Source organism: Danio rerio, chromosome 11 (genome assembly GCF_052040795.2).
Source record: "Danio rerio strain M-AB ecotype USA chromosome 11, GRCz13ab, whole genome shotgun sequence".
Lineage (NCBI taxonomy): Eukaryota > Metazoa > Chordata > Actinopteri > Cypriniformes > Danionidae > Danio > Danio rerio.
The window spans coordinates 38,382,501-38,398,042 of NC_141031.1; the positions used below are offsets into that span (position 1 = coordinate 38,382,501).

A 15,542-nucleotide genomic window follows, 5' to 3' on the forward strand; every position below is an offset into this window, starting at 1 on the left:
GCACACAAGAGCCAGGGAAAAATGGTAACTTTAGAAGAAAATTTCAGATGGCATTTAGAGGTTTTTGCCTACTTATATAACCATCATATGCAGTCATATAGCCTGGTGCATTAGTTTGAGTAATTTTGCACAACAACTGAAGAGCTTCAGAGTTTGTTGAAACTGAGCTGAAACAACCTCACTTATGCCGAGTTCAGACTGCATGATTTTCAAAGTAGTCGTGTCACAGATGTTTTCACACTGCTTGACTATCTGGGCTAGCGTTTCATCGCTGCTTTGTTTAAACTGCAAGATGGATCGGTGACAAGGACTTTCACATTGCATGACTTTACTATAGGAAGAATCGCCGACAAGTTTGTCCAAACTACGTCTCACAGCCAAAAACACGTAGTATATCTTTTGTTATTAACTACATAATGAGAAAGAAGCCTTTAATGGGGTAGAAAATGTACATATTTGCTCACCTGGGTTTAAAGGGAATTAGCCATTTCTCTTCAACGTTGATAATAAACTAATTTCTTTCTGTATGAAACGTCAAACAGACACGGTTGCTTCTGAGTCTTGTCAAACCTCCACTTGTTTTTCCTCTATTTCGTGGGTCCAAATAAATCGAAAATCAGCGCTTTTAACTTCTCCCCCAGCCTCCCGCTGGCCTGCAGCAGGTATACACACACGCACACACAAGTGAATGCCGCTCTCTCATTAGCTGTAGGCGATCGCTGATGTTATTTTCAGTCAAAACTCAATTCACACGTAATGATTTAAATCGCCGACAGCTCCAGATATTCAGCACGCCAAATATCTCACAGGCATCGGCGACTCATCGGCGATTCTCTCAGATCACGTCTTTGATCGTTCATACTGTGTGTTTGTCACTCACGTGCACGAGCACCGATTTGCCTGTGATTTCAGGCATTTGTCAGCAATTTCTCAAAACCTGTCGGTGAGCCAAAATCGGGGCTAAAATCACGCAGTCTGAACTAGGCATTAGGTAATCTCGAGCCAATAGTTTTGTTCAAGTCAAAAAAAAAAATTACAGCCCTCCTGTAATTTTTTCTTATATTTAACAGAAAAAGGAAATTTTCACAGTATTTCCTATAACATTTTTTCTTCTAGAAAAAGTCTTATTTGTTTCATTTCGGCTAGAATATAAGCAGTTTTTAATTTTAAAAAAATTTAAGATCAATATTATAAGCCTCCTAATAATTTTTTTTAATCGATTGTCTCCTGAAAAAAACATCGCTATACAATGATTTGTCTAATTACCTAATTAGCCCAGTTAAGCTTTTAAATTTCGCTTTCAGCTAAACACTAGTATCTTATAAACATCAAGTAAAATATTATATACTGTCATTATGGCAAAGATAAAAGAAATCGGTTATTAGAAATAAGTTATTAATTGTATTATGTTTATAAATGTGTTGAAAATTTTTTTCCAGTAAACATAATTTGTAGAAATAAGAATATATAATACAGGGGGGCTAATGAATCAGGAGGGCTAATATTTCTGACTTCAACTGTATGCATAAAAGAACCGAGCTACGGGAGAAATAAGCCAGTTTCAAAAAAAGCACTCTAAGAATCCAGATGAGGCCTTTTTTAATCTGTTGGAGATGGAAACAGACACTTACTGAGCTCATCGAAGTGCGTTTCAATCCCGTCAGCTCCTGGGACTGAGCAGATGAGACGGGCTTTCAGGAAGGTGCTCCACTTGTTGACCAAGCAGCAGTGACCGCCGTCATCGTTCTGTAAACACACAGCCGTCGTTTTGAGTCAAAATCAAAGAGAGGTGAAATAGCTGTGCTGAATTTATATCAAGCCCCTCCACAGAGGAACAAACAGCCGGGAAAAGTTAGCTGTGAGAAGACATGATTGCAAATAGTGTCTCGTTTGATTCACAAAACACACCCGATCTGGTTTGATAGCCAGCCAAATTTTGGAAAGAGGTGCTTGAGGAATCCTGATTTGTTATTGGACTTAGGTCAGGAGCTGTTCGTTTTGAAGGTACTGTTAAAGGGATAGTTCACCCAAAAATGCCCTTATTATTTATTCAACACTAGGTCATTCCAAAACAATTTACCGTCATTATGGGTAACTTGGATCAAATTTTCAATACAAGTGTAATGCAGTAAATTAAAATAAGACACAAAACCACCATAAAAACCTTGATATAGTGGTCTGTAAACTACTGTAGCTGTTAACTGCTAATATCTGTAAACTTTTTTGAGTTTTCGGTGCAGATTTTGGTAAAATTAAATCTGCGGATTAATGCGGAGTATAGGAGTTAAGATAAAAAAAAAAACATTCTTAACTTTTTTTTAATGGTTACAATGCAAATCCATGCAGAACCATTTGGTTGGCAAACAAAACCACAGTAGGTCTTTCATACATCCACTAAGAGATGGAACATATTACTGATTCATTGGTAAGTATAAAATATTACTTTTTTTCTGTAATATTACCCAAATTGTATTGTGCATAAATCATCTAAACATTCATTCAATAATTTCCTTTACAGCTTCAGTCCCTTTATTAATCAGTGGTCGCCACAGCAGAATGAACCACCAACTTATCCAGCACATGTTTTAAACAGCGAATGCCCTTCCTGCTGCAACCCATCACTGGGAAACATTCATACACTTTCATTCACACACATAAACTGTGGACAATTTAGCTTACCCAATTCATCTATAGTGCATGCATGTCTTTGTATTTGTGGGGAAAACCAGAGCACCCGGAGGAAACCCAATGCCAACACGGAACATGCAAACTCCACACAGAAATGCCAACTGACCCATCTAAACATTAGTATATTATTCGTTAATAATGTTTAAAATCTAAACATAAAAAAATATATATATATATATATATATATATATTTTTTTTTCTATTATTGTTATTTTTTTTATACCCTCCCTTTTTTGTTTTCCTTACTATGTGTTAAAGTTTCACAAATTAATAAAGAAGATTTTACCCAATTTTGATGTCATCTACTATTTTATTTTTTAATGCTGCTTTTTAGTTATTTTTTTGAGTTGAAAACATAAAAATCATACCTACATTTTGAACATCATACAAGGGATGTGTCTATGTTTCTTATAATGATACCTCAAAATAATACCTTTTACAGTCATTTCAGAGTTTTCTCAATTCTCATTCTGATTTAACTTACGAATATCCTGCAGAAAAAAGCCAAGCGTACAGACTGAGAATAAATAATCATTAAAATAACTTTTTGTGGTCACACTTTATTTTGATGGTCTGTTTGTTGAATTAAACTTACATTGCATTTAATTCTCATTCGATTATAAGTAGACTCTTAGGTTGGGATTCGGTTAGTGTAAGTTGACATGTACTTGCAAGGTTTCTTAGAGTCAGTTAAATGTCTGTTGAAGGAGAAGTATCAACAGATATTAAGCAGATAGTCTACTAATACTCAAATAGACCATCAAAATAAAATCTTACCAAACGTTAAAAAAAAGAATATTTTTGTAACCTTATAAATTCCACTTAATATTTTGTCAATATTTAATTTTTTTTGCTTTGATCCTCCTATGAATATAAATGCATTTAATCTATTATATGTAAATGTTCCAGCAGTAAAATTGTTTAATAAATCTTCTCATATTACCTGGTATGTAATCTATAAATGCAATCAGTTTTATTAATTACTCAATGATCCATTCTACATGCTTTGTTCTTTTTTTCCATTTGAATGAATTAAGACAGTATGCTGCTGTCTCAGATTTGCACTGCCATTTAATTCGTAAATAACAAATACTTTCATAATCAAAAAAAAAAAAAAAATTAATTAAAACTTTGATGAACTATCTATTGAACAGATTCTGCAAGTTGACTTTTCAACAAAACTCTATGAATGATTATTCCTCGGGCTCTCTGCATGTCATCTTTGATTGCATGATCTCTTGTTGTTATTAATAGCCGCTCCAGATCTCAGTGTGAGGGTGGATGGTGACCAGATGGGTGCAGATGTGAAGAAACAGAATGGCTGGTCCTCTGGAGGGTGATCTATAAAGCCCAGAGCGCAGGGGTGTGTTTGCATGAGAGGTCAACACATGACCCCGACTCATAAACAAAGACCTGGGGGGGCTGCACGACAGAGACCACGCACTCTTATAAACATGCATGTAAACACAAAACAGAAAGCGGATAAACACACAAACTCACCACCCACACGCACACACACACAGACACTCACGCACACACACACACACACATACTCATGCAATGTCATATACCACTATGTGGTCCCACATATGAAACCTCTCAGTGGACATATGCATGTTTCAAAAGTCAATCACAAAAGACATGCACAAAAAGTTGTGCATTCATTCATTCATTCATTTTCCTTCATCTTAGTCTCTTATTTATTAGGGGTCGCCAAAGCAAAATGAACCATCAACTGTTCCAGCATATGTTTTACACAGCGGATGCCCTTCCAGCCACAACCCATTACCGCGAACACCCATACAATCTCTCACTCGCATATACACTCGTACACTTCAGGCAATTTAGTTCTTCCAATTCACCTATAGAGCATGTCTTTGGATTGTGGGGGAAACCGGAGCAACCAGAGGAAACCCATGTGAACACGGGGAGAACATGCAAACTCCACACAGAAATGCCGACTGACTCTAACCAGCAATCTTCTTGTTGTGAGGCGACAGTGCTAACCTCTGAGCCACCTTTTCAAAACCTTATAAGTTTTTATTAACTTTGTGTAAAAGTAATGATTTAATTTAATTTAGCAAGAGTGCTACATAAAACTGATAAAAATATAAAAGTAAAGACACTTAAAAGGTTAGAAAATAAACCTTTTCTAAAACATTGAGTGCTTTTGAACTTTAAATTATCAAAGAATGTTAACTTTGGGAAAAAAGATATATATATATATATATATATATATATATATATATATATATATATATATATATATAAAATTGAACACGGTTTACACTAAATTAAACAGAATTTAACATTTCAGATGAGATGTTAAACCAAGGTCCTGACTCTGTGGTCGTTAAAAACCCATATTGTCCTTCGAAAAAGAGTAGTGGTTTGACCCCGCCATCCAGGCCAAATTTGTGTACTAGACTCTGTCCATCATGGCCTCCATATCATAATTTTATAAATATCAGTTTTCTATAAAAAATTCTAAGAATAAAAAGACATAATCAGCAATAAATAACGCATAAGAATTTATTATTTTTTTAAGTTAACGCACGTTAGGTCAGTTTTTGTTTTGAAGGATTCACATTTAAAAATGTTTCCTCTAAAGTCTTTCCAAACAAAAATTCTTGCTTGGTGACATTAAAAACAGGTCATTGCAAAAGTATACTGTATGTTTTAACAGTTTGGTTTCAGTAGCAAATTGATACACTGAAGTATTGAATTAATGATGTAGATTAAAAAAATGTAGATTTGGATCACTACAAAATTACATTTTAAAATATATAAACATAGTAAAGAGTTATTTTAAATTGTGAAAATATTTTGACAATTTTACTAATGTACTAATGTAAACAAAGCAAATGACAGTTTATGAATGGATCGTTAAATATTGGACTTAAATCGACTGCTACTATTTGCAATACCACCACAAGTGCACCTTTGTGTTATGTGGCTAAACTTTATCATATCTTAAAAAAATAGGAAAATAGTTTGCACTGATCTTAAATAATAATAATAATAAAAACAACAACAAAAACAACAAGCTACTCATTCATTCATTCATTCATTTTCTTGTCGACTTAGTCCCTTTATTATTTCGGGGTCGCCACAGCGGAATGAACCGCCAACTTATCCAGCACATTTTTACGCAGCGGATGCCCTTCCAGTCGCAACCCATCTCTGGGAAACATTCACACACACTCATTCACACACATACACTCATACACTATGGACAATTTAGCCTACCCAAATCACCTGTACCGCATGTCTTTGGACTGTGGGGGAAACCGGAGCACCCGGAGGACATGCAAACTCCACACAGAAACCAACGACCCAGCGACCTTCTTGCTGTGAGGCAACAGCACTACCTACTGCGTTGCCCCACAACAAGCTACTATAAAAATAAATTTAACCGGCTTAAAAGGAGTCACAAAGAGATGCAAATGTTTGCCCGTTCTGCAAATTTCACTGTTTTTCATCAAATACAGGTCGTCTCAAAAGATTGTTTCCTAAAATAGCCCATCACAGGTTACAGTATGTCAGAATCCAATCAATATCCAAAAAAAACACTGAGTTTGATCATGTCTTATCTATTTGTAATGAGTTTGTAACCTGCTGTTATACAAGAAAAAATCTAATATATATCTGACAATAGAGTTTGTATTGTATTGTATTCCATTGTATTATAAATATTAGAAATTAATTTACTAATTATGCATATATATTACACAAACTACTGAAAAGGCTGACCCTCCTCTATACTCAATATATAACTCACAAAATACTTAAATGAACACCATTTCTTTGGTCTAGTTCAGCCTTCTTTATGTGAAGCCTTTTGGGATTCATCCCTCCCAAGTACAGTTAAACAAGATCATACCCTTAAGCTCACATTAAGCCCAAGATGATGCACCAAAACCACCTGAGTTTCCCCCTGTGGCTCTGTGTTTGTTTTCTCTGCCCTGCTCAATTTGCAGTTGTGGTCTGGCACTATTTTCATTAAGAACGTGTGCTTCAGCTCCACACTTGGGACAAATGGCTGAATTAGGGATCTTTTCCACAGCACAGTTCTGCCGAAGACTTTCTGTCATACTCAAATCGGCTGACCTGACAGGTTAAGGGTCACAGGGTCAAGGGTCGCACGGATAGAGAGACGTATTGTAAGCAGCGAGGGCAAATATGTGTGGATTTCGGCACGTCAGCGGCAAGCAAACAGAAACGCCACAGTCAAATATCCACAAACCAGGACTCTCGCTCTGTGCTGGAGTTGGAATCTCTTTCAGAGATGCTGAACGGGACGGAATGTCTCAAACTTTGGGTCGTATTCATCGATTTATATTTAAGAGTTTGAGCTCACCAGGCAGATGCGGCCGATGCGGGATTGTGATTTCGGGCTCTGGCCCATTTCAGAAGACTTTTCACGAAAGAAAAAGTAGAGTTTGTCATCGTTTTTCTCACCGCTGTCAGGAATGAGGTGCACATGGACAAATGATGGGTCTAAGAAAGACAGACAGAGGAAAAGAATGCGAAATGATAGTTTACATTTTGGACAATTTATTATCACACTGTTCATATTAGGGCAAGACAATGCAGGGAGAAACATCTTGTTTTATCATGTGACTAATTTTGAAATTTTGAATATTCCTAAAGTGTTTTTTTTTTTTTTCAGATCCAAAATACATACAATTATTGTTCTGTTCTTTATCAATTTATGCATGCAGATTTAAATTACAATACATATTTTTAAACGCTATATCTCAACCAATTCTCACAGTTTTATTCATATCTGTTTTCTAAAGGTTTTTACTGAGGGATACGTTTGTGCATAATCTATCAAATTATATACATAACATTTCAGTCTGCAAAAAGTTATTATGGAATTAACAAACTATTGAAAAAAGAAAACCCCCTATATAAAACCTCCTATATAAAACCCCTTGACTCTATAATATTTCAAATAAAAGAAAATAACTTTAACCTAGACTTTGTGCTAAAAAAACATATGCAAATTATTGCATATTTAATAAAAATGCCTTATATGCATATTTAAAAGACAAAATTTTATAAAACGTGTAGTACAATAGATTGGCGTAATTGTATCAGGGGAAGTATTTACACTATTAACCTGCAGTGTCCTGCTGAGAAATTGTGTGCAAAAAAAGAACCATTTAAAAGACCTGCAAAAAATCCAAACTGTTGATTAAAAAATAAAATGATAAAATAAATGGAAATAAAATAAAATACATGAAAATAAAAATAAAATAAAAAATAAATATTAAATAAAATGAAAATAAAATAAAATAAATGAAAATTAATTTAAATTAAATTAATGAAAATTAAATAAAATAAATAAATGAAAATAAAATAAAATGAAGAAAGGAAAATAAAATATGAATAAATTAATGAAAATAAAAATAAGATATGAAAATATAAAAGAAATATAAATAAAATAATAATAAATTAAAATAAATGAAATAAAATGAAAATAAAATAAATGAAATTAAAATTAAATAAATACATTAAAATAAAGTGAAAATAAATTTAAACAAAATAATGGAGTTATTGGGAAAAAAAAAAAGGAAAAAAAAAAGGAAACTAAAAAGGAAAATAAAATTTACCATTCAGCCATCTTGAGTTGTATTGGTCGGTACGCATGACTGCGTTTTTCCCCAAAGTGCGGAAAATAGCAGAGTCTGTTCCCATGAAGTCAATATACACCCCTGCATACAGTTCTCCATCTGAGAAACACAGAAAGAGTGTGCAAATGATTTATTAGATTTTGCGGTCTATGATGAAATATCAGTCACAGCCAAAATATGACATTGTTCTTTCAACATCAGTGCCAGATGATCCATCAGGACAGAGATAAAGAGCATCTACTGAGCAGCTATTCAATTTACAGCAACACTTTTCTAATAATTCAATTATTTGTATAATAATATTAATAGTTGTAGTAGTACCATCAAAAAACTATTTTTTATCATTTTATGGCTTGACGTTGCTATTATTCTTATTAGTAATCATAGTTGTAAAAAAAAATAATAATAACAATAATAATAAAGATACTGGTAATTATAACAACAACCATAGTAATTAAAGCAAAAATAGTTATTATTATTATTATTATTATTATTATAAAGATAACTGTAATAAAAATAATAATAGTAAAAATATGTATATATTATTATTAAACAATATTTACGAAATAATGTGACAAAAAGTATATAATAAATGTTAACATACACCACAGTTATGCGTGTTGGAACAAAAAAACACACAAACACTGAACAGTGATATAAATCTCGGCTTGACAGCAACTGCCAGCTTCCATTAGACTCACTGGACAAGACTGATGGCCACTGGCTCTCACATGTGCCGATCATTACGCCTCTGCATGTGAGGGTTATTATAGCCTCTGAAGGTATTTGGTCCTTGTTAAGTATTGTGGAGGTCAAGTGTGTGTGTGTGCGTCTGCGTGTGTGTGTGTATAGAAGCCAGTTGCAGGCCATTTGAGCAGGTGTCTTCGCATTAGAGTTGGCAGAACCATGGTGCTCATGATTAATGCTCTATCTGAGGAATCCAGAGCTCTGGACGTGCCCGTTTCTGCCCACACTTGCTTCTATGTACCCCGTAAGATACACATTCAGTGAGAAGGGTTTGTAAAAGTAATGTGCTAGATGCAGAATGAGCTTGTTGACAGTCTATTTGCTCAGCCCGCCGGCACTTTTTTCCTAATGCTGTATCAAAACTGTTGATTTTTAAAGGAAGTCTAGGTGCCAGCCTGTCAGAAGGCCTTGTAAATTTAACCAAACATCTATAATATACGAGGTGGTATTTAAATATGACCAGGCAGGAAGGCAGTAAAGCGTTCTTTTGAGGTCTGGCAGCCCAAAATGTTTGCGAAAGCTTCCTTGGTATGTTTGTTTGTGGTTTTTGAGGTCGTACTTCGTTGTAAGCCTGTGATAAATTGTTTGTACCGGCTTAGCTAAGTGGTTTTGCTAGTTGTGGGCTTTGCTAAGCTGTGCTGATAATATGGTTTAGCCAGTTGTTTTCCTAGTCAAGGGTTTTGCTGAATTACCTGCTGTGTAAGTCCTGCTAAATTGGAGCTTTGTGCTGTTGTTTGGTCTCGGCTGATGACGCGCTACTTTGAGGATGGTTTAGTCAGGGAAAAGCTAATATATGACCCATTAACTCATCAACAATATTATAAGGAAAGACTAGTAATACACAATCTAACATCGTAAAAGGAAAATATTCTTTCAAATATGTTTTTCAAATACACAGTTGCATATAGTGTGCAATAAAACACACACAATTGAAAGCAAAATGATTAGCCCTTCTGTAAAATTTATTACTTTTCAAATATTTCCCAAGTCCCTAAATTGTTTTGTCTTTGCCATGATGATGATACATAATATTTGCAGATATTATGAGATATCAGATTTTGTGCAAGATACTAGTATTCAGTTTAAAGTGCAAAATTAAAAGGCTTATTAGGTTAACTATGCAAATTAGATTAATTAAGTGAGTCACTTGACAATGGTCAGTGGTGTGTTCTGTAGCCAATTAAAAAGATGAATATATTTAAAGGGGGCTATTGACCTTAAAAATCATTAAAAAAAAGAAACCTGCTTTTATTCCATCCAAACTAAAAGAAGCAAGACTTTCTCCACAAGAAAAGTATATTACAGGTGCCCAAAGCAGGGCCTGTGGGCCAGATGGCCTATGGTACACTCTCAGATATAAAGTTACACAAGCTGTCACTGGAGCTATACCTTTTCAAATGGTACACATTTGTACTTGAAGGTTCCATATTGGTCCCTAAAAAGCATATTAGTACCTAAAAGTTTCAAAAGGAACACTTTTGTACTTTTTGAGATATTAATATAGACCTTTTATGAACAAGTTTGTACCACCCCAGTGACAGACCCCGTACCTTAATTTCTAAGAGTGTAACCTTTGGTTTGGCCCGCCATCCCATCTGAAAAGAGAGCTAGAATGATGGGGAGTTGGTTGGGGCAAATGCTTTTGAGAGAGATCATCATTTTGAATTTAACATGACCTTTTGTTTGTTTGTTTAACTGAGGAGCTACACTCAGAAATAAAGGTACAGGGCTGTCAGTGGGTGGTACCTTTTAAATAGGCACACGTTTGTACTTAAAGGGTACATATTGGTACCTTAAAATATATATATATATATATATATATATATATATATATATATATATATATATATATATATATATATATATATTAGTACCTAAAATTTAAGAGGAACACTTTTGCACTTTTTAGGTACTAATATGTATCCTTGAGGTACTAATATGGACCTTTTAAGTACAAATTTGTACCTTTTGAAAAGGTACCACCCCAGTGACAGCTTGCTTACCTTTATTTCTAAGAGTGTACAAAAAGCCAACTAGAATTAAATGTTTCATTTAAATACTGTGAATGAATCAGTCTTTTAAAATGTAAATTCTGTCACTTAACAGATAGAGGACAATGCACAAGACATCAGTGAGCAAATTAAGGCAAAAGCAGGAGCAGCTCAACTAGTGTATTCAGCATTGAACTCCATTGTGTTATAAATGGAATTGTTTATGTTTTTACTATAGGTTTATTATAAAAAGTCAAAAGCGATGAGGCATCTTTAATTAATATGTTTTAAAGTAAAGATTTCAAGTTATTTTTAAATCTTAGCAAATAAATTAGGAAATTACCCATGGCAAATTTAATGTAATACAATTTGGGATATTCAACTTCGGCCAACAGCCCTAAATCAAGTTAGGCAAAGAAGTAGATATTTTTTAACAGTGAATATCACAATCATAATTTAGATTTTTGACCAATCATACTGTCCTATTTCTATGAACAGCATTTCTGTGACCTAGGGCAACTTAAATGAGCCTAATAAAACAAAGCCATTTTTTCCTCAACACCATCCAGCTTCTCTGTGAACAAGGAACATAGTTAAACTCTCTAAAATTAAAAAGCTTTTTCCCCTCAAGCACTATTATGAAATGACCCATTTCCAGTGATCTATAAAGCGTAGAGTTTGGTAGTGCATGAAGAGTCGCTGTGAGAAGCATGGTTAGAGGACTTGTTAAAACACTTCGCTGACTCGCATGCTTCAGTATAAACACTTTCACTGCCATCTGAGATCTCCATTAAGAGTTACTCAGAAATCACGCTTTGCACTTTTTCCAATAAAATCCACAACCAATAACGCCACGATTTCTCCATTTAACTGTCAATCAGGAAAGAAATGTACCATCTCATAAATCTTATACTTGTATAAATGAACACTGCATGTTTTTGGGACAGTAAAAGAAAGTGATTCAAAAGTGATTTTTGGGCCCATAATCAACCTAAACAGTTTATAACAGAACTGTTTTTTAATGTGTGACTAAATTAACTAATAAAAATAAATAAATAAATAAAAATAAAAAGTTTTCATGGAGTTACTAGCACCGTTTGCACTGGCTGCCAGTTGCTGCTCGCATCAAATTCAAAGCTCTGATGTTTGCCTACAAAGTGACTTCTGGCCTTGCTCCTTCTTATCTGCTCTCGCTTCTGCAGATCTATGTGCCCTCCAGAAACTTGCGTTCTGTGAATGAACGTCGCCTCGTGGTTCCATCCCAAAGAGGGAAGAAATCACTTTCGCGAACGCTCACGCTCAATCTGCCCAGTTGGTGGAATGAACTCCCTAACTGCATCAGAACAGCAGAGTCACTCGCTATTTTCAAGAAACGACTAAAAACCCAACTATTTAGTCTCCACTACACTTCCTAATCTGCAATTGCCTCTCTGAATATCACACTAACTGTACAAAAAAAAAAATACTAATACTACTAATACTTCCCTTCTTAGACTTTACAGACCTGACACTTGCCTAAAGCACTTATTCATTGTTGCTCTTGGTTGTGTAAATTGCTTCCTTGTCCTCATTTGTAAGTCGCTTTGGATAAAAGCGTCTGCTAAATGACTAAATGTAAAATGTAAATGTAATGTTACAGGTTTACCTGGGAAGCATGAATGTCCATTAAAGTCCGTGTAAACCATGTGAAGTTACTGAGACTTTTATTTCAATATGTTGACTCGCACAAAAACACTGTAGAGCACTGAATGTTAAATACCCAAAGCACTCAAGTGGAAATGTACATTCTTTAAACATTTTTGACAAAGTGCTTGAAGGACTTACTAATCAAAGCAGAGACGCTGTTCAGTTTTGGATCATACGGGCACTTTCCCTTCCCAGAATCCTCCTTGCCGGGCTCCAAATGGAACACATATTCCTGAAAGAGACATTGAAAGGAAAGATTCAGCTTCTCTGTTTTACAGTACATTCAATAATTCTGATTCTATAGAAATGCTTTGTAGACTCTGTAAACATCCTGAAATCCCTAAAAAACATGACATATATTTAGTATAGTAAGTCAAGACATCAAGGTTAGGCATGAGGGAAAAGATGATGCACAACATAAACGTGAAGAACAGCAGATAAAAATGAACATATCCAAACTAATTGTCCATATGCCAACCAAGGTTTTGGCTTTTTAGAAGACTTTTTAATTCGATAATTTTTATAGAATTTGCTGTAGATTTTAGTCTAGTTTTGGTTTATTTTATTAATGGCTTTATTAGTATTAGTTTTGAAGTAATGAACTCAGCTTCTATTTAGTTTTTATACATTTAGTTTTAGTTTTAGTTAGGGATGTAACGATTCACCGTTAGCCTGCTGAAAATCCATTCAAATATGTGATGATTTAAATCGATAGAAATGTTGAACGAATCGTGATCCAACGAGTGCTAACGTTATAGAGATCACATGGTGCATCAGTGTTTTCCTAGTGAAAATGTGAAGATGTTTTTCAGACTGAAAGAGAAAGTTGTTCTGTTGCAGATCCAGGTATTAGATTGTTCCCCTTTTCTCTCTTTTTCAGTTTAGTCTATGCAGCTTTTAGTAATTTGCTTATTATATCATCATTAAAATTAGTATTTTGGCTATTGACCACCTTTGTACACAGTGCTCTCTGGTTTAGGAAAGTCTTTCTTCATCTCAGTCCCCAGTGAAAGAGTTTTTTTTCATCAGCAGGGGACATTGTAAATGTGTAAAAACCTTAGCTTATGCCAGAAAACAAAGATATGCTCATATTTCTTTTTTTTAAATATGTCAAATCCTAACACAGTCACAGTTTTAGTTTGTTTGTATGAAAGAGCCTTCTGTAATTTGTATTGTTAATTTTTGGTTTGGAACTCATTTTAAATTTGTAATTTAGCTGCACAAAATGTTAGTTTGTTTATATTAAAGAGTCTTAATTTAATTTGAATTATTTACTTTTTTTGAATTTTTTAAAAATTGCAATTGAGTTATTGCAGAAACGATATTAGTAGTAGACAAGTCTTTTTATTAAGTAAGTCTTGCTTGTTTTATTTTGTCTAGAATAAAAGCTGTTTTAAATTTTTTAAACACTATTTTAAGGTCAAAATTATTAGCCCCTTTAGGCTATTTTTTTCGATAATCTACAGAACAAACCATCATTATACAATAACTTGCCTAATTAGCCTAACCTAGATAACCTAATTAACCTAGTTAGGCCTCAAATAGTCTCAAACACTGCAGACCAAAATGATTTTAAGGATGGACACGTCCAGAATATGTGGCCCAAGGTGGCCTCATCTCTGCGGCACCTAGAACATGTTGAGTCAATTACTAGGAATATTCTTGACAATTTGCTTTTAGAAAAGTGCAGCCTATGAATTATCTTGCAGGAAAAAAATTGTGCAGCATTTGAGAAAAAAAAGGTCTCTTGTTTACCTTAATTTTGTCTCAAATAATTTTGCTAAAAAGAAATCATTTTGAAATCTTAATTTGGTGAGATTAGTATCATGAGTCGTATCGCATCATGAGTCAGGTGAATCGTTACATCCTTATAGTTTTAGTCAATTCTAGTTTAACAGAGTTAACAGGACATGTCCAGTCCAAACCAGGGCATTAATTGTGTTTACACAGCTTACATTAATTCTTGTAGAAACCTCTTAGTAATACAAATAAAATAATTGCTTGAACAGACTCAAAATCTCAACACAAGTAAAAAATAAATAAATAAAGACGAACACAGACAATATTCTTTATATTAAAGATATGCAAAACCCGCAGAGATGCCTATCTAGTTAAATTTTTTTTGCAAATGAAGAAAAGTTAGAGATGTTATGTTTATATAGAATGTTTTTGTGTATTATCAGGCTTGACTGATGTGTTTGGCTGCATCTACAGGTACTTTTTTATACAGCTAAGATTATTTATTTTTGCTAATAATTTATTTCAGTTTCAGTTTTTTAGTAATTAATTCGTTTCATTTACTTTTTCCATTTGTTGTGATTTTTTTTTTTTAAAATTTACGTTAACAAAAAAGTTTGACAAATAGTTTTAGTTTACTAAATAACCTTGATGCGAACACGTGTCTAATCCTGCATTGTGAGCATGGCAGAATGGTTTACTGACACCGGCCCTTCCCAGCATCCCTCAGGCACGATGTGGAAACACTGACTGACAGGTATTTTGCATGTGCGATTTAGGAATTGCCATGAGCGTGCGCTGACATGCCCTGCAGACTCGCCATGAGCCGCAGCCGTAGCGTTTTTAAACCCAGAGTTTCCTCTACAGTCGCAGCAGGAGACGGACGAGTGGAAGACACTGCTAATCTCATCTATCAACATTCATTTGGAGGAGAGCGGAAAGGCTGTCAAAATATGCAGAGCTGTCCAGCATTAACAGATTCCCTTTCACCTGTTATTAAAATCAACAGCGCAGAAACAGCCAGCGCTGGCAGATCCTGCGGGGGTTGAAC

At 34.4% G+C, this 15,542-nt stretch overlaps 1 protein-coding gene across 2 annotated transcripts in view; it reads right to left on the bottom strand.

Annotated features, from left to right (window-relative positions):
- The window catches only part of sema3fb (sema domain, immunoglobulin domain (Ig), short basic domain, secreted, (semaphorin) 3Fb), a 125,456-nt gene that overhangs the window by 24,590 nt on the left and 85,324 nt on the right, over positions 1-15,542 (bottom strand). For both annotated transcript variants that reach the window (XM_087274018.1, XM_087274017.1), the window contains 4 exons: positions 12,893-12,986; positions 8,310-8,429; positions 7,049-7,188; positions 1,632-1,746 (listed from right to left, as the gene is read on the bottom strand). In XM_087274018.1, the coding sequence (XP_087130144.1) occupies positions 1,632-1,746; positions 7,049-7,188; positions 8,310-8,429; positions 12,893-12,986 (469 nt within the window). The remainder of the gene's footprint in view (positions 1-1,631; positions 1,747-7,048; positions 7,189-8,309; positions 8,430-12,892; positions 12,987-15,542) is intronic.